A 17,662-nucleotide genomic window follows, 5' to 3' on the forward strand; every position below is an offset into this window, starting at 1 on the left:
ATTCAGCCCCCTGAGTCAGCACTTTGTAGAACCACCTTTTGCTGCAATTACAGCTGCCAGTCTTTTAGGGTCTGTCTCTACCAGCTTTGCACATCTTGAGACTGAAATCCTTGCCCATTCTTCTTTGCAAACAGCTCCAGCTCAGTCAGATTAGATGGACAGCGTTTGTGAACAGCAGTCGGCTGGTACCTGATGTTACCAGCCAATGTTGGCTATCTGCTGATCTGTCTGCATCAGCATTGGCAGTTGTGACAGCCGACGAATGAAAATTTTAAAAGTAAAGTAGAGACGAGAAAAACGCCTTCATCCAGCCGTCCTCTCCTGTTGAAACATGTGTTTGGAACGCCACAAACGCATCAAGCAGCTGATCAGAGCAGAGTCAAGTGAAAGCAAGTAAATACTTACACAAAATAAATGTTACGAAAATCTGTTTATGCTTTATTTGTCCCCCCAAAAAATTACCCATGTACAAAACATATTAAATTGCCAAATTCAGAATAGATTTTCAACCTTGACACTAGTGTACAGAATTCTGAATATGACTTTATGTACTGACTGCTGCCTGCGTACACACATTTTAAGAATGTATTGCTGGCATCAAAACATTTTTTTTCCGTTTCAGAATTTAGTTTCAGGTTATTATTTATAATTATATATGAGATTTGACTAACTGGAAATTCACTGCACTCTTTTCTTTTGGAGAGGATACCAGATTTTTGGAAAAGAAGTTTTAATTTGTTATTTGAAACAGTCCTGGGACTTTCATATATCTGGATTCTTTATAGATTCACAGGCGAAGTCTCTATGGACTATTGAATTGGGTCACTTGTTAGTTTTAGTGCTCAGGCCTCGAGGATAAACAGGAGGCTGCATGTTTAATGCTTTAAAAAAATCTTTGATCTTTCTCTACCAAGAAAGCCTTAAAGGCTCTTGTGTATTTTGTCTGTGAGCTTGCAGTTGCCTTGGTTGTAAAATCTGTACTGCCTGACTGTCGCGCTGTGAAACTACAGGAGGGTTTACCTGAAAACTGAGCTTTCATTGCTCCTCACAGACCCCACCTCCTCCAGTCCACTCTCAGCCAGCAAGGTGAGATCACTAAAAGGCTTACTTGCTTTTGTCATTATAAAAGGGCAAGCCAAGGCCAAAGGTGTTAGCAGTGTAATTCCTACACGCTACACCGCTCTGAAATAGTCCTATACTTTACCTCTTACCTTAAGTTGCACTCATTTTTCCTCAAACTCTCAAAGCAGGAAAAAAATGCAGCACAAATCTGTCTGAATGCACTGAGGCTCTCCATCTTGCCAGCCACCCCTCCTTCCTCCCGCCTTCACGGCTTTTCTTTTCCCTTCTTTTTTCACTTTACAAAGGGACTCTCCCTCATTTGGACGGCCTTAATGCAGTGGTGACGACTGAGACAGCAGCTGGCTGTGAGTGCCAGAGAGGGGTAGAGAATCCATTATGCCTCTCAGGCAAACTGCGTGAAATTGCAAAGTAACTGTGGAGACCGCTGTGTTTTGTTGGGGCCAAAGGTGTCTCTGCATGGGAATAAGCCACACAGAATCCCCATTATCTCCCCTCATAGAAATAGGAGCCAACTTGGGCGACCGTCACATGCTAATTCCTTTCTAAATCCAGTGCTGTGGGGGAATTATTGTGGGAAAATGGAGCTAGTATGTGGCGTTTCCTGAAAAACTGTTTGTGAATTCATCAATGGTATTCTGCAAGCAAGCATCACATTCATATAAAGGTAGATATAAATGGGTATTGGAACACAGCCTTTACTTAATAGACTTCAGAAAAGAGGATTCTGCTCATACGGCTCTAATTTGCTTAACCCGTAGGATTCATGTTAGACTATGTAACATTTTAAAATATTGAAAAATTATTACACAAATGAAAGGTTAAGTTATACGATTTTAAATGACTCATTGCTGAGTTCAGCATGCTTCTAAATCCTAAAAAGTTGCAAATATTTTTACAAACTGGGCATTTTAATAGTAGTATAAAGATTTGAAGATACAGGTTTTGTAGTTTTAAAAGCCTAGTTCCAATTTTTGGTTGAGTTCAGACTCGCCCTTGTACTTTCTTAATAATATGGTACATATTTTTGATGGCTGATATTTTTCAGTTGCATGCAAACACACTAATACACACAGTGTGTTTTGGCACTGTCTTGCTGGAATAGTCAGTGCATCTTTGGATGGCAACAGAAAGTCATATATATATATATATATATATATATATATATATATATATATAGATAGATAGATAGATAGATAGATAGATAGATAGATAGATAGATAGATATAAAATATAAAAAAAATTGGCATTAATGGTGCCTTCATAGAACTGTAAGTTACCCATGTGATGTGCAATAATTCCCCTTGCATTTACCTTGTGACCTGCCTTAATTCTCTGTGGTATAGCTTCAACAAGTTTCTCGAAACATTCCTCAGAGACTTTGATCCACATCGACATGATAGATGATCACAGAGTTGCTGCAGATTTGTTCAAATAATGCAAAATTCCTATTCCAGCACATCCCAAAGGTGCACTGAGATCTGGTGACTGCATTTAAGTACAATGAGCTCACTGTCATGATCAAGAAACCAGTTTAAGATGTTCAAAGATGCCCTGATGCAGACCCCTTCTGTCAGCTCAAAGCAGTCTGGCCATTCTCCTCTAACCTCTGCCATCAATAGAACTGCCAATTTCTGGATATTTCCTCTTTTTCAGACCATTCTAAACCTTACAGATGGCTGTGTGGAAAAATCCCAATAGATTAGTTTCTAAAATGCCACGTCACATTCAGAGTCCCCTAAATCACCTTTCTTCCCCTTTTTCAGGGCTCGGTTTGAAGTTCAGCAGGTCATCTTGAGCATGTTTACATCTTCTTCCTGAATGATCAAACTCCTCACAGTCTCTCTAAGGGAACGCCCAGCTCCCTCGACAATTTCACAGCCCCGTTAACACAAAAAGCTTTATAGTCTCACTTTCAAATATGCCCTTTTGGCAACAGGAAATATGACATACATGTTTGTGTCTCTGCCACTCCAAAGTGTCAGTCCAGTGCTGCTGTTAAACTGTTAAACCGTGTTCCATAATGTAAGGAAAAGAGTGGGAATCATTCTAGTTTGTATTTATAGTATCACATCAGTGCAGAAGCCGACTGAAATGAGTGTGGTGATAAATAATGTGAGCGACATGGCAGTATGCAGCTCAGTATTGGCAGGTATCGAACCCCAAAAGCGATCATGTTCTAAAAATGATGCTGGTGGTTGGTTGAATAGCGCGAGCTTCTCTCTCTTCAGTGGAAATGCGAGTCTAATGCCAGAAACCTTCCATAATCAATATATAACCCACCATGCCAAAAACAAACTTGGAAAAGAGGCTTTCATTAATCTTATATTTACATGACACATTTTTAATTTGTTTTAACGTGCATATGAGTAACACCTTTGGAAGACGGCATACACGTGCCCTGAAATATTGGCAGCAGCTGCAGATCCACCCTTCAGTTTGTTGCCAGTTCAAGACCAGTGCTGGAGAACACTTAGAAGTATTCAGCCAGCTCTTTCTGAGCATGACAAAAGAAGAAACCTGGCGTTTTTCGCCTTGCAAATAGATTTAAAAGGTACCAGGTCATGTGTGGTTGGATGTCTGTGGAATGAGAAGTGTATTTATATTTGGCTAATCCACATACTGGAATAACAGAGAGCTATGGTGTTCTTTTTTTGCTATTAGTAGTAGTGGTTACACCAGCAGATCTAGAGCTCAGACCTCCAGCAGACATTATTTTGTAATTCTCCTGGTTAAAAGCACTCAACACTGAGCTTGACATTAGTCTTTTTGGCAGCTATGCGTTTTGATCATTGAGCCAGATGGAGGGAAAGCGTTCTTTTCTGGCTTCTCTTGGACCCAGTTGAGGTTGCCAGATTGTGTTTGTGTCCTCCAACTGTAAACACTGAAACTCTAAGCAAAGTTTACACAAAAAATAAATTAGCTTCAGCAACAAGCAAATTACCAGACTCAACACGCCTGTTTATGCACCCAGTACACTCTCCAATCTGGCTCTTCCTGGCTGCGACGGCTCTGCAAGGATATTTTTGATTTCTTTGTCCTGCCTTCTCATTTTTCTCTCAACACAACTTCACAGAGAAGCCAGCACATCAAAAGTTTTTAACAAGCAGTAGTTTTGTGTGTGTGTGTGTGTTGTTGTTTTTTCAGTCTCTGACTTATCTGTGGCCACATACCCGCCTTCAGATGACAGTTCATTGACATCAAACAGGCAGAGTTACCCAGAGGCCTTTTGTGTGGGTTCAGGTGGCGACTAGAAAGCCTCCTGAACCTCGACTGTAATGAGTGACTTGGCAGTGCCAGCACAGGTGAGCACCGCAGGAAATCTCTGACCGCGAGCCTTTGAACCTCAGGTTTGGGAGGTTTGTGTGCTTGTGTGTGAAGAGAAAGAGAGCAGCTTTGAGGCTCAGGTTGTCCTTGACAACAGCTATGTGGTGACAAAGGGTGTTAAGTTTGAAGAAGGGATCTTGTCACTGGGTTAAACAAAAATGCATGCATAAAAAGTTTTCCTAGCAGGAACCATGTTATTATGGGTGCTGAATGTTGCACAATGAAATGTTAATTTCAGATGATGGCAATGGAGTCTAGTGGTTACACTGACTGTTCTCAAAGTAGAAAACTGGAAAGATTTCAAACTACTGAGCACAAATCTGGAGGTATCTCACAAGCCCAAATGCAAATCCTTTTCTCAAAGCCATATCAAGAAATTTCAAGAAAATTTGCAGCAACCAGATATATACAGAACGATGTTTTATTTCAAGCCGAGAGTGTTCGCAGATGTTCTTTCTGATCAGCAGTGTTCCTCGCTTTAACTAAAGAACGGTAAACATAACTGTTTTGTTAAGGAGACTTGGATGATTGATTAGCAACACCGTTGCAGTTGTGCTGTCTTGTTGCTGTTTGCACTGCTCAAATCTTTTCATTTTTCCACAGGGACCTGCGGAGTAACATGATCAGTCATATTGAACCAGGAGCTTTTCTTGGCTTGCCAGCACTAAAGCGACTGTGAGTATTTCTGTAGCTCTGCTGTCTCTTTAATGTGGTTTCTCTATGTGTGTGTGTGTGTGTGTGTACTCCATATTCCCACATTCAGGCCCTCAGGGATTGCCGAGGTGTTCTTGTTTTTAAACCTTTCAAAGGATTGCCTTAGTTATATTTCAGTTGAGAACAGAATCTTGTTAGGAGACAGATTTTGTTCAGCTTGTCTTCTCTTAAACTATTAATTGAAATTGTGTTTTGTTGGTCACATGTTATTTTAACCCTTTAAAGCCGGTCGGAGCGGGCACGCTCGGTTTTGCGTAACTATTTTTAAATCCCGGTAGCTCTGCAACCATGTAAGCTAGCGCAATAATTTTTTTGCATATGAAACCGGAGGAGTTGTACTTACATCTTATGCCATCAGCTTGTCCTAGGTCACGGTTTCCTTCCACATATAGCTTTGCAAAAATTGCATAAAAAGCGCTTGCAGCAACAAAAACATAATATTCAAGAAACACGCTTTGCCGATCCGATCAGCTGTTTGTAACACTTCCTACGTCCATCAGCGCGAACTTTCGCATATCCGCCATGACCTGCCCGACACCGGAAGTGACATCATTTTCGTAGAAATGTAGTTTTTTACCATCAGGGCCTTGTAAGGCTATACTGGTGTTTTTAAAAGTTATGTTTGACTTTATGACTTTCTGTGTCGTTTCTGGGATGCTTAGAAGTCAAATTGCACTGCTGGAAATAGTTTATTTTGATGCATATGCTTTTTTTTTTGCAAATTTGCATTATAATACTTATTTTAGTTTTTCCTGCAGTATATAAAAATTGCTGAATTTCAAAAATAAAACTATGAAGACACTCAAAATAAATTTCCTGTGGTGGGATACTACCGTATTTCCCGGACTACAGAGCACCTGAATATTAGCCGCACAAGCTAAAATCAGGGGAAAATCCTGTTTTGTACATACATTAGCCGCACCTGACCAAAAGCCGCAGGTGTTTCAATGTTGACTTATCATATGTAAGAGAATATGCACAAAGGGAATTGTCAGGAAAGAGATGGCTGTTTGGAGACATCACTTTTATTAATATTTTGAAAAACAAGTTATAGGTACATATTTGCATAACTTTTTAGGTATGTGTACAAGTACCAGTAATTACAAGTACGAAACATGTACTGTGCTTCATAAATGAGTAACAAATGTAGTACATAACAATAACCTACAGCACACCAGAAAAATAGATTCGGCCTACCTTTTAGGCTCAGGTGCAGTGACACGGCTTTAACAAGAAGAAAAGTCAGTCATTCACCACCATCTTTCTCTTCTTCCTGCGCTCTAAAACCACCAAAGTCCTCTTCTCCAGTGTCGGATACGAACAGGCTCAGGATGGCTTCGTCATCCACTCTCAGCTTCTTTCCTTTGTTGTCACTTTCAAAACCAAACAAATCCTCGTTGTCAGTGTCGGAGTCGAACACCCTCAGAAGGGCCGTGGCGGTGTCCTCCTCTCCATCATGCAGCAGTCCAGCCCTTCGAAATCCGTTGGTGATCGTGGATGTTTTCACACTTTTCCACGCTGTCAGATTCCACCTGTGGAGTTGAGCATAACTTGCTTTTCGCAAGTTTATCGCCACTCGTCATCCACGCCTCCCGCTGAACGCGTACCGCTACTTTGAAGTTTGTTTTTCGCGCTACTTCTACGGCACTATGTTGCCTGGCGGATGGACATGTGACCAACATACCACTCTTGAACCCTGTGTGTCTGATCACATGCCCTTCCGCCAAGCAACGTAGTGCCGTACAACAGCGGAACAAACAAAACAAATCGTTTTACGATATGACAAAAATCATGGACAATCCATAGAAAAGCCGCACCTGACTAAAAGCCGCAGGGTTCAAAGCTTGTGCAAAAAGTAGCGGCTTATAGCCCGACAATTACGGTATTTTGTGCAACTTTTTTTGTATTTACAGTTTTGAGGGATAAGCCTCTTTAATTTCTCTAACTAGAAATATATGTTTAAAAAAACAAAAACGATTTTCAATTTTTTTTGTAGTTTATTGCACTTTTTTGCAATTTATGTAATTACTATGCACTTAATGCAGACATATTATTAAAATTTGGGCTATAATGGTTGTATTGATGTATAGCAACTTGAAATGCTCCCAAAAATGGCACTACAGCATGTAAATATATAATATAAGCTCTGGCGGACTTGGTTCTATGGTAGGTCTTAAAGGGTTAAACTATTTTCTCCTAGTGATTTGAAAAACAATGTTATTGCTTGAAATCCACAGATTTTTTACTAGGAGTTGGTCAGAGTCCAATTCTGGTGCTTTCTCTCTGCATTTGTTCTCTCAAGAGCAGTTGTTCTAGCACCTATAATGGTTAAGAAGCTACTGGCACAAGTCTTTCTGAGTTTCTTAAACAGTAAAACATAGTATTTCAAAGAACTTTGAATTTCAGTCTATGTGGGAGTTACTTAACAGCAAAGATGTGTAACTTCGTGTGAAAAAAGCTTTTTGAAAACCTGATTTTTAGGTAAAGTCAGCAGGAAGTTTCAGGTTATCTTTTCTTCTTGAAGATCAGTTATGTAACCTCAGATTGAGCTTTTTGTTCTTTAAAATAAAGTGTTTTGATGTGAACTGATGAATTCACGAACACGGGAGACGTGCGTCATCATCTCGTGCCTGCCATGTTGTTAATGCCACTGCACGCAGTTCAGACTTGTGCCGTGTTGTAAATGTTATGTAAATGTTACTGGGAATGACCCTGTTAGGCTGCCTTCACAACAAATTAACGGGAAAAAAAAGTTCTCGTCTGAATCGGGCTTATTGCTACTGGGTTGCTTTGTCTGGCCAGAGATCACAGCACACACCGTGCAGACTTATATTTTTTCGCACTCAGACGTCTTTTAGCACGTATGCGTGTGTGATGTCTATGAATATCTACGGAGGATAACTCTGATATGCAGAAAACGTAACTCTCAACTCCATCTGGGTGCCGCGTGCTTGTTTAGGGCGTCGAACGTAAGCGCGTCGCCGCGTGTTTCCCTTTTTGTGGATGTGCGCGCATGAGAGCGAGAGCAAGAACACAGCATGAATTGGAATGATCCGACAGCACCCAGTCCCTGCCAACACAAACTTGAGCTTGGCTGCTGCTGTAGAGCAATAAGAACGAGACAGGAAGGCAGTCAGCTCCTCGGATCAGAATTGGCCCCGTTTCCTCCTCGATGCATATTCTCTGATGGATACGTGCCTGTCTATATGTCTTCTGCATATTAAAATCTAAAACACACACAGATATCGTTAAAGGCCTTTCTTATCGCCACAGAGATCATCGTGGAAACACGTGCTCCAGTTTACAGTTTGGCTTTGTAGCAAAGTTTAATTGGCCCCACCGCCTGTCTCAGTTCATTTCAAAGGGTAACAATCACTCGGCTGTGAAAGGGAGGGAGCACAGAAGAGCAAAGGAGACGATGAGGTAGTACTGGACTCTGGGAATGTAAACACAGAAGCCCTACATCAAGGCTTGGCATTACAAGCGACACATTCGCTCGGCTTTTTTAATATACATTTTTTATTTATTTATTTTTTGTGAAAAATAGGAGTGGAGTTAATTTGCAGACTTTGCCAGTTTTTATGGCTCATTCATATGTCATAAGTTTTGCCAGGGTTTGTAATGTCATGAAACGCCTCAGAAACTTGGCACGTAATGCTTTAGCCCTTATCTTTGACTTTACTGTAGCCCCCTCCCCAATCGCCTAATTAGTTTTCCCATCCTCACTTCAAGATGTGCCATTTGGAGGCCTCATTTATCTTGCGTGCCATGTCACAGAGCACAGGAGCATTTAAAGCGAAGGCTGCAGATTGAAGGCCACAATAAAAAGCTCACATTTACACATCTTAAAGGAAAGATTGTGCTGCAGAGAAGAGAAACAAGTTTCCAAACTCCTTGAGAGTGTCCCCACTTTTCACTCGTGCCAGAATATTTACACTGTTGTACACCACACGCAGATCAACTTCAGGGCTCCAAAACCCTGCATTAAAAATGGTCCAAAGCATTCATTACTCAGTATTTATTAGGCTCCAGAAACACTTGTTTCAAAGCCCACAGCTCTTCACTGTAGCTTCAGTGCAGGTTTTTCCATTAGAGTGCACACTGAGACGACTTCCAGCATCACTACAACATCATTACGGTTGTGTGTGTGTTTTTCGGGCTTAGGAACGTTCGCTCCAAATCAAAGAGAGACGTTATATAACTGTTTTGACAGGCGATGCGGCGCTCGTGTCGATGAGAAGACAGAATGCATAAAAACTGGCGCATGTCTCCACTGAATTTGTGTTCAGCCCGCACCAGTGACAAGTTTAAAAAGAAAAAAAGATGTTAAGACGGGTATAATAATGATCTCTCTTACAAGAGAGCTAACATCTGATCTAGACGTAGTCAGCTGCTCCCAGCTGGGTTTCTTTATTCACGCTGAGAGCTTGGGTGTAGGCCGCGCTGCTGGTTACAACCCCGTGGGCCAAGATAAGTATATCCCTTACCTGACTTTACACACAGTTCACACACTCAATTTCTCCACACTAAAACATTTAAGCAGACTTCTCCCAACACTACAGCATTCTCAGACCCTATGGATTCCTTTAGGCTCGGCGCTCCTTACTCGGCATTCCTCCCAACAGCTGAACGATTCCCACTCGAACCTTATCACATCGGGCTATTTTTGCTTCAGCTCCTCAAATGTGCTGCTCTGGAGCGCTCCTCTGTGCTGTTAATTTGCTGCGTGCCTGTGGCCAAACGACATGCATGTGACTTCACTCAGTAACAAAGTGACACTTTTTTTTTTTGGTTTTTAGCTATTTTAACAAATATTCTCGAGGCTCCTGGTGTAGCTGTAACTTTAGCAGTTGAATCCAGGCGATAACCGGAGATGAAAGTACGCCCGCCTCACTTCTATATCCTTCCCATGACACACAAATTTGGCAGGCCCGCAAAAGGAGGCTTTTTCTTTACTTCCAAGTGAAACTAATAACCTCACACCGTAAAAGTCCACGGCCGGCACCTTAAGGCGCAACACCAATAATTACATAAATTCTGGGATGCTAGGATATACCTGCCAGCTGTTTTTCAGGTATCATTTTTGCATTAGTATCACCTTCCTCAAGCACCCGAACATATAGTTTTGCTGGCGGCAAGCTGAGGTAACGATCTGCCTTTTCTCACTGGCTCTTGTTTCATTTCTTGCCACTTTGCAACAATTGGTTTCCTCGCACAGAGGTTTATATGTTACAGCTATAACAAGGGTTTGATTCAATGCTGTCTCCCTGGAAACTGAAAAATTGCCGCCTTGCTTTCTTGTTTTGAAGTAGGTTTTTGGATAATGTTAAAAGCTTAAATTAATGTTATTATTGAACCAAAGACCTACAGTCTACATCTAGTAGATTATAAGGATATACCATTCCCCTCTTCTCAGTATTATATTTTAGTGCCATTGTTTTGGGTTCTGGGTCGCAGCATTAATTCAGAGGTTTTGGTCTCACCTCCATCATTAGCCTTGGTCCCAGTCACAGCTGTATTTGGAAAAAATACAAATCTTGTTAGACGCCACAATGTGGCAACTAAGTCAGTTTCCCTCTGACAGCATGCCAGAAACACAGCTTAACCAGAATGCTAACAGTGCTTAGTTGCACTACTGTTACTAGATTTATGTGTTAATGAAAGAAGTAGTTAATCCACTGAAACATTTTACTTTTTATTATTTTAGTTTATTGAGGTCTTTGGACATCAGAAAATATTCAGTACTTGCGCAATAAAATGCATCTTTATTATTGTAATTATTAGCTGTAGTAGTATTGAGGTTGTATAAACATCTTTATGTATATCCCTTGATGATGATTATATCTGCTGAAGGCGGTGTGCTCCAGCTGACCTGGACCTTCCTTCGGTGAATATTTCTGAATGTTGGTAGAGTCAGTGTAATTCACAGAGGCAGCCTCCATCTTTTCCCCGTTAAGCCCCTGAACCGTCTCCGAGTTTCCTTTTTGAAAGAGTCTCTGACACTTCCATCTGATGTTTGCAAGAGACATCATGTCAGGTCACATGAAGGGGAGAAACACACACTTTTCCTGCATTTGACATTAATCACGGGTGATTAATCACCTACCACAGTGTTGCTGTGCCTTTGATGTGTAGGTTCCCCCCGCAGGCCCACACAGACATTATCTAAAATCACCTTGGAAGTTGTAAGCCTGTCGGCTGAATTTGGAGATCTCTGTCTCGACCTGCCTCTGTTGAACTTGGCTTTTTTCTTTTAAACCTACTGTTTTTTTTATCTCAGCAACTCAGCAGCGTTTCTCGAGGTGTTCATTTATGTTCTAATACATTTGCAGCTCAGATGAAGACAACTCGATGATCTTTTAGCCCAGTGGTCCCCAACCTTTTTTTTTTTTCTGGCATACTTTTCAAGTAACTTTAGTAAAACTCATTTAAACTGGATGCGGACGACTTTCAGCTTACGGCTTCTCAGTTATTGTTACCATTGAGGTTGAAAGACCTCAGAGGAGGAGATTCAAGTAGTCAAGGATGGTAATGTGACAGTGAAGGATACCAGGGATAGGGTGATCTTCTGTAGCGACTCTTAAAGGCATCAGCTGAAAGAAGAAAGAGAAGATCTGTTATGTTCAGTCTGATTTCTTTATCTATACAATTAGCTAGTGAACTCCTAGGGATTTAAATTATTTGTTTATTTTTTGATCATTACTTATCTACTGTAATACAATTTGTCTGCTGTTTTGTGCCAATTAACTTTTCTGTCTCACTTCATTAAACGTAGTAGTACAGCTAATCTCTGACTACCCCTGGTTAAGAGTCACCGTGGTAGAACAACACGGCTCTTAGATTGGTTTATTTTTTCAGCTGTCAAACAAATAAAATGTCATTCTTCTTCTGTGTGCACTGCAGAGACCTGGCCAACAACAGCATCAGCTGTCTGAACAGCGACATCTTTAAAGGTCTATCCAGTCTGATCCGACTGTAAGTCATTTGCACTGCTGTGAATGTGATCTAGTCATGTCTTTATAGTACATCCCAAATAAAACCTCTTTTTTTTTTTCTCCCCTCTCAGAAACCTTACAGGGAACATGTTCTCTTCATTGGCTCAGGGGACCTTTGACAGCTTGGTGTCTCTGAAGGCGCTGTGAGTATGCTCAGCTTGAAAAGAAACTTCATGCACGTGGCCATTGTCAGTCTGTTTGATGGTGCTCGATCACCTAAACTGACCCCAGGTGTTGTTTTTGTCCATCTCCAGGGACTTCAAGACACCTTACCTGCTGTGTGACTGCAACCTTCTCTGGCTGCTGCGCTGGATCAAAGACAGGAAAATCTCTGTAAGGAACACAGAGTGCTCCTACCCACAGTCTCTACAGGGTCAGTCAGTTACCTCCATCAGGCCGGAGCTCTTTACATGCGGTACGGAGACACACACGCACACGTTAAAATATAATCGTTTGAACATCCTGCAACAGAACTGCATCATTTTAATTGGCGCTGACTCGGATCTGCCATTTGTCCTGTCTTAAACATGTCTAAATAACTGAGCAGCAGCTCAGACGACTGTACAGTCAAAATGCTGCGCTGTCCCTTTAACGTCTCTGTTTTGGTATCAGTGAGGTTAGTGTTTGGGTAACAGGGGCTTGTGCAATGACACGGGAGATAAGACAAGGGCTGCCCAGGCCAGCGCTGCCTTTGTTTGTACTTGCTCATGTCTTATCGGTTTGGCACTCATCTCAGTGAGGGATTATGAAATGTATGGCGTAGATTTAGCAGAAGCTGCTGGCCTGACATGAATTACAAGTGGCACTAAAAGTACTGAGAATTTAAAGATGCAGTTTTAACTTGTATAGTAAACAGAACTGGAAAAATGAGCGACGCTTCATTTTTATTTTGAGAAATACCGCCTGACTCGCCTGCTTGTTTTCCTCAGACGCTCCACTCGAGCTGCCCTCCTTCCAGCTGACCCCATCCCAGCGGCAGGTCGTCTTTCAGGGGGACAGCCTGCCGTTCCAGTGTCAGGCCTCCCTCGTGGCAGAGGACATGCAGGTGCTGTGGTACCACAGGGGCCACATGGTCAAGCCTGATGCCACTCAAGGCATCTTCATTGAAAAGCGCATTGTGCAGAACTGCTCGCTGATTGCCAGGTATGAAGATAGGTGTTCGTGTATTCTGCAGTTCATAGGAATTTATATAGCCACCTTGACCAATTAACATAAAATATATTATATTTTCATGGTTTCCATCAGTGCATTGACCATCTCAAACATCCAACCTGGTTTTACGGGCAACTGGGAGTGTCGGGTCAGGACAAGCAGGGGAAACACCACCAGGACGGTCCACATTGTGGTGCTGCAAAGTTCAGCCAAGTACTGCGTCCCTGAACGTGTCTCCAACAACAAGGGAGAGTTCAGGTGGATACTTATTCCTTTTTTTTCTCTTTTTAAACTTAAAACCACTTAAAACTCAAAAATCCAGTGTGATGGAATATACCAAAGGTGAAGTAATAAATAATTTCCTTTGTGATTGAAGTGTATTCTTGCTGTGTTGGAGCAGTTGCGTTATTGTGCAAGCAGCACCCCCTTGTGGCCAAACGGTGTTACTCCTTCAGTTACCAGATTGGACCTATTTTGGCTCACATGACACAGCCTGAAGAGGAAATAAACAGCAATTTATTTAAATCCTCCCAGGTGGCCACGCACCTTAGCAGGGATCAGAGCCTACCTGCCCTGCAACCGACTGCCATCGAGCGGAAGCACGTACTCGGGCAGCTCCAGTGAAGAGCAGCGGGCTTGGCGTTACTGTGATCGCGAGGGCCAATGGGCAGAAGAGGATTATTCCCGCTGCCAGTTTCAGAAGGATGTCACAAGATTCCTCAATGTCATCAACCAGGTTTGTATCTGGCCATTCAGGCTGTGATTTGATGGTTTTGAGCTTCCTCGTACCTGTGGCCCACAGCTCTCTATTCATGCCCAGTTTTGTTTTTCCTAGATGCCTCTAAATGAGAGCAATGTGGTGACTATAGCTCAACGCCTGTTTGTCTACACGAAGGATGCTGCCAACTTCTCAGACAAGATGGATATCATCTTTGTGGCTGAGATGATCGAGAAGTTTGGGAAATTTGTTGAGAAGTTTAAAGACGTAAGTGGATGTGCTTATGTGTTCACATTTAATTGTTTCTCTTTTAAAAACTTGGAGTATGCACTGCTGAGTTGGATGTAGTTGGAAATCTTGTTGTGTCTCTTTGTCTCCTAGCTGGGTCAGGTGATGGTCAGCATGGCCAGTAACCTGATGCTGGCCGACGAGAGGGTGTTGTCGATGGCTCAGCGTGAAGCCATGGCCTGCTCCCGCATCATCGCCTGCCTCCAGAAGATTGCCGCTTACCGCCCAGCTACACCTCAGGCCTTCCCCCTGGTTAGCCTCACCAACAGCATTTAGACATGTTGCACTACAGATTATGTGTAACGCAGAGCTGCATTTGACTCTTTCTGTTGTCCTTCCAGACCTCCCCTAACATTGCACTGGACGTCCACTTTGTCAAGGTCAGCGACTGGAATGGTATGTCCTGCGTGTTACTGCAGAGGGCCATCCCTGAGCGCCCCATCGGCCAGGACCGCCAGCTCACCTTCAAATGTAACACAAGCAGCTCGTTTTCCAGCATCTTTTACAAGGTCAGCTCCTGCCAGGAAAAAAAACTAGTTTGCAGTTTCATTAGGCGGAACTTTTATTTGTGGACAGCTTCTGAATTTATAAATGAATTCATCAGATTTTAGTCGTAACAGCGTCTTTTGAGTAGTTTAACATGACAAGTTGTTCTTTCATTGTGTTTTTTGTCTTTATAGAGCACTGCAGCGGAGGCTTCCCTGCAATTTCCCCAGTCTCTCCTTACTGAGGCTGTACCTCCTGGGCAGCCAGAGGACACGGTCTACAAGCTCCACCTACTTGGCTTCCACAATGGCAAGTTTTTTCCATCCACTGGCAACTCCTCCCAACTTGCTGATGGAGGGCGGAGGAGAAGTGTAGCCACACCTGTCATCATGGCCAAGATAGGTGAGTCGTGATGTTGCAGGCATAGTGGTAAACTCTAACCTGACAAAAGGTCAGCTCTTCTAATCAACAAGGACACATTATCAGGAAACAAACTGAAAACTTAAAGTGCTTTACCCCACTGTGTACTTGGCATCAGATGGCATGACTCCACGCGTCCTGAAGACCCCCGTTAATGTCACCCTGCGCCTGTTTGCCCGCGGCTCAGATGCTGTGTCCGCCTGCTGGAACTTGAGCCAGGCGGGAGGTCAGGGAGGATGGCAGAGCGACGGCTGCCGCATATTAGACCATCACGACAATTTCACAACCATATCATGCAACTCTCTGGGCAACTATGGCCTGCTTATGGTAGGTTGGGCTGCCTCTTTATGTTCACTGGGGAGTTTGTGAGGCGATCAGCACCCGTGTGCACAGTATGACCTCACTGGCCCTCTAGTATATCTCTTTATGATCTCATTCTTGTTTCAGGATCTCAGCGCTATGGAATATTCCTCGCCAAGCATTAAGCCACTGCACCCGGTTATCTACGCCACCACTGTCATACTCCTCCTGTGCCTGGCCACCATTATTATAAGCTATATCTACCATCACAGGTAAGAGAATAAACCAGTGGTATTGAACGGCTTTCCCATTAGCCCCCTTGTCTCATTCATAGCTCTGCAATCTGTTGTTTCTGCGACTGCAGGTCTGTCCGAGTGAGCCGGAAGTTTTGGCACATGTTGATCAACCTCTGCTTCCACATCTCCCTCACCTGTGGGGTTTTTATAGGTGGCATCAATCAGACGCGATTCTCAAACGTCTGTCAAGCAGTGAGTATACAGCGCCCGCACACTCTGAGCCTCTCCCAGCCTCCCCGCCGCATTTGCTTCCACTTTGAATGTTTTCTAGGAATAAGAAGTTGAAAAAGTTGCCTTTGGCTAAAATCACTGCACTTGTGAAACTCTGAGGGTGGGGTGGCATAGAAAGATACTGTAGCTCGTTTCATGGCTTGAGGCAACCCTGCACCTCTCCTCAAGGTGTGCTGGAGTGGGACGCACTACTTTTTCTTCTTTCTTTTTCTTTTTTAAATTGCACCAATCTGGATGCAAGACCTTGTTGATTTATTGAATGTGCTTTGATGTAAAATGATATTTTCTAATGTTAATATCCAACTCAATGTGATGATGTCTTAAGCAGAAGATGCACTAAACAAAAATATCTACAGTGTGCTCCGTTCTCTTACTTTTATCGATTAAAGAATAGGAAGGCATTGAAGACCGGCTACTATAATGGTCCATTCTCTCCTAGGTGGGCATTTTGCTGCACTACTCCACTCTCGCTACCACTCTCTGGGTGGGTGTGACTGCAAGGAACATTTACAAGCAAGTGACGCGCAAGGCCAAACGCTACGAGGAGCTGGACGAGCCACCGCCACCGCCGCGGCCAATGCTGAGGTTTGACTCTCTCACCGCAGCAGATGTGTGGCAAAAGTGGTGCCTTTTTAAACTACACCCTCCAAATGATAGCCTTGTCAACCGTCTGAACATGTAGTAATTCTACTAATGGCTTCAGAGCTTTTGTTTCACCCAGTTCTATCTTTTTATTATCCTGGAAGTGAAGAAATGAACCAGAGCTTCACTTATTTTGTGCCTGCTTCCTTTGCAGCATGTGTGGATCGCACAGGCGCAGTTGAATTAATAGCAGTACAGCAAAATCCGTATGCTTGTAAATACCACATAAACTAGACTCAGGCTCTTTAACTGTTCAGATAAACAGGACTGTGCATTTTGTCCGTTGAGATGTGTGCGTGTGATTCTTCCTGTGCATAAATCTGTAGCAGCAGGCAGCTTTTATAATGTGAACCAAGCTTGAGCTGTCGTGTGTTTTTTACACAAATTACAGACGTAGCGCAGGACACGCTACGCTGTGTCATAAAACTTATCTGTATATATACTCAGCATACCTTCCCTTAAATGTGTATATGACATTTCTGTTGTTATATGTGGCCACATTTTAGTGAGGCTGCCACCACACGGTGTCACTGTAGAAGCCCGAAGCATCACCTGATCTCTTTTATTTCCTTCATGCCTATTTTATCATTCAAAGACTGAAACAGAACTACCTCTCTTTCCTTTCTCCAAAAGGTTCTACTTAATTGGCGGAGGGATACCCATCATAGTCTGTGGGATCACTGCTGCAGCAAACATCAAAAACTACGGCAGCCAGATCAATGCGCCACAGTAAGTAGAACTTTAGTCATTAAAGTTTCCTTCTCTTGGTTTGATTTCATGGAAACGCCGTGCCATTTTATCTGGTCAACAGATTCACATATTTTTCTACCTTCTGTCTTTAAGAGAAATTGGCTTTGTGGTTGTCCAGGCCAGACTGCACTGCATTAGCTCGAATATTTTTATGAGGGAAGGTTTATTCCCTCCAGTTCTGATTATAGATGCCTTTTAATGATATGCGCATCCAAGCAACGAGAAACTGCTGCCAGTTTACAGCGAGCTCCCCCGCCCCGCTC

The 17,662-nt window shown here is 42.8% G+C and overlaps 1 protein-coding gene across 1 annotated transcript in view; it reads left to right on the forward strand.

Moving 5' to 3' along the window:
• Nucleotides 1-17,662, forward strand: part of adgra3 (adhesion G protein-coupled receptor A3) — a 29,541-nt gene that overhangs the window by 9,707 nt on the left and 2,172 nt on the right. The window contains exons 3-18 of the mRNA XM_026161847.1: nucleotides 5,011-5,082; nucleotides 12,025-12,096; nucleotides 12,188-12,259; nucleotides 12,371-12,531; nucleotides 13,046-13,259; nucleotides 13,362-13,526; nucleotides 13,803-14,004; nucleotides 14,104-14,253; nucleotides 14,368-14,526; nucleotides 14,616-14,783; nucleotides 14,955-15,162; nucleotides 15,299-15,507; nucleotides 15,628-15,752; nucleotides 15,845-15,968; nucleotides 16,447-16,592; nucleotides 17,283-17,378. Coding sequence (XP_026017632.1) covers nucleotides 5,011-5,082; nucleotides 12,025-12,096; nucleotides 12,188-12,259; nucleotides 12,371-12,531; nucleotides 13,046-13,259; nucleotides 13,362-13,526; nucleotides 13,803-14,004; nucleotides 14,104-14,253; nucleotides 14,368-14,526; nucleotides 14,616-14,783; nucleotides 14,955-15,162; nucleotides 15,299-15,507; nucleotides 15,628-15,752; nucleotides 15,845-15,968; nucleotides 16,447-16,592; nucleotides 17,283-17,378 — 2,343 coding nt within the window. The remainder of the gene's footprint in view (nucleotides 1-5,010; nucleotides 5,083-12,024; nucleotides 12,097-12,187; nucleotides 12,260-12,370; nucleotides 12,532-13,045; nucleotides 13,260-13,361; nucleotides 13,527-13,802; nucleotides 14,005-14,103; nucleotides 14,254-14,367; nucleotides 14,527-14,615; nucleotides 14,784-14,954; nucleotides 15,163-15,298; nucleotides 15,508-15,627; nucleotides 15,753-15,844; nucleotides 15,969-16,446; nucleotides 16,593-17,282; nucleotides 17,379-17,662) is intronic.

The sequence above is a fragment of the Astatotilapia calliptera genome, chromosome 3, assembly GCF_900246225.1.
Source record: "Astatotilapia calliptera chromosome 3, fAstCal1.2, whole genome shotgun sequence".
NCBI classification, from domain to species: Eukaryota; Metazoa; Chordata; class Actinopteri; order Cichliformes; family Cichlidae; genus Astatotilapia; species Astatotilapia calliptera.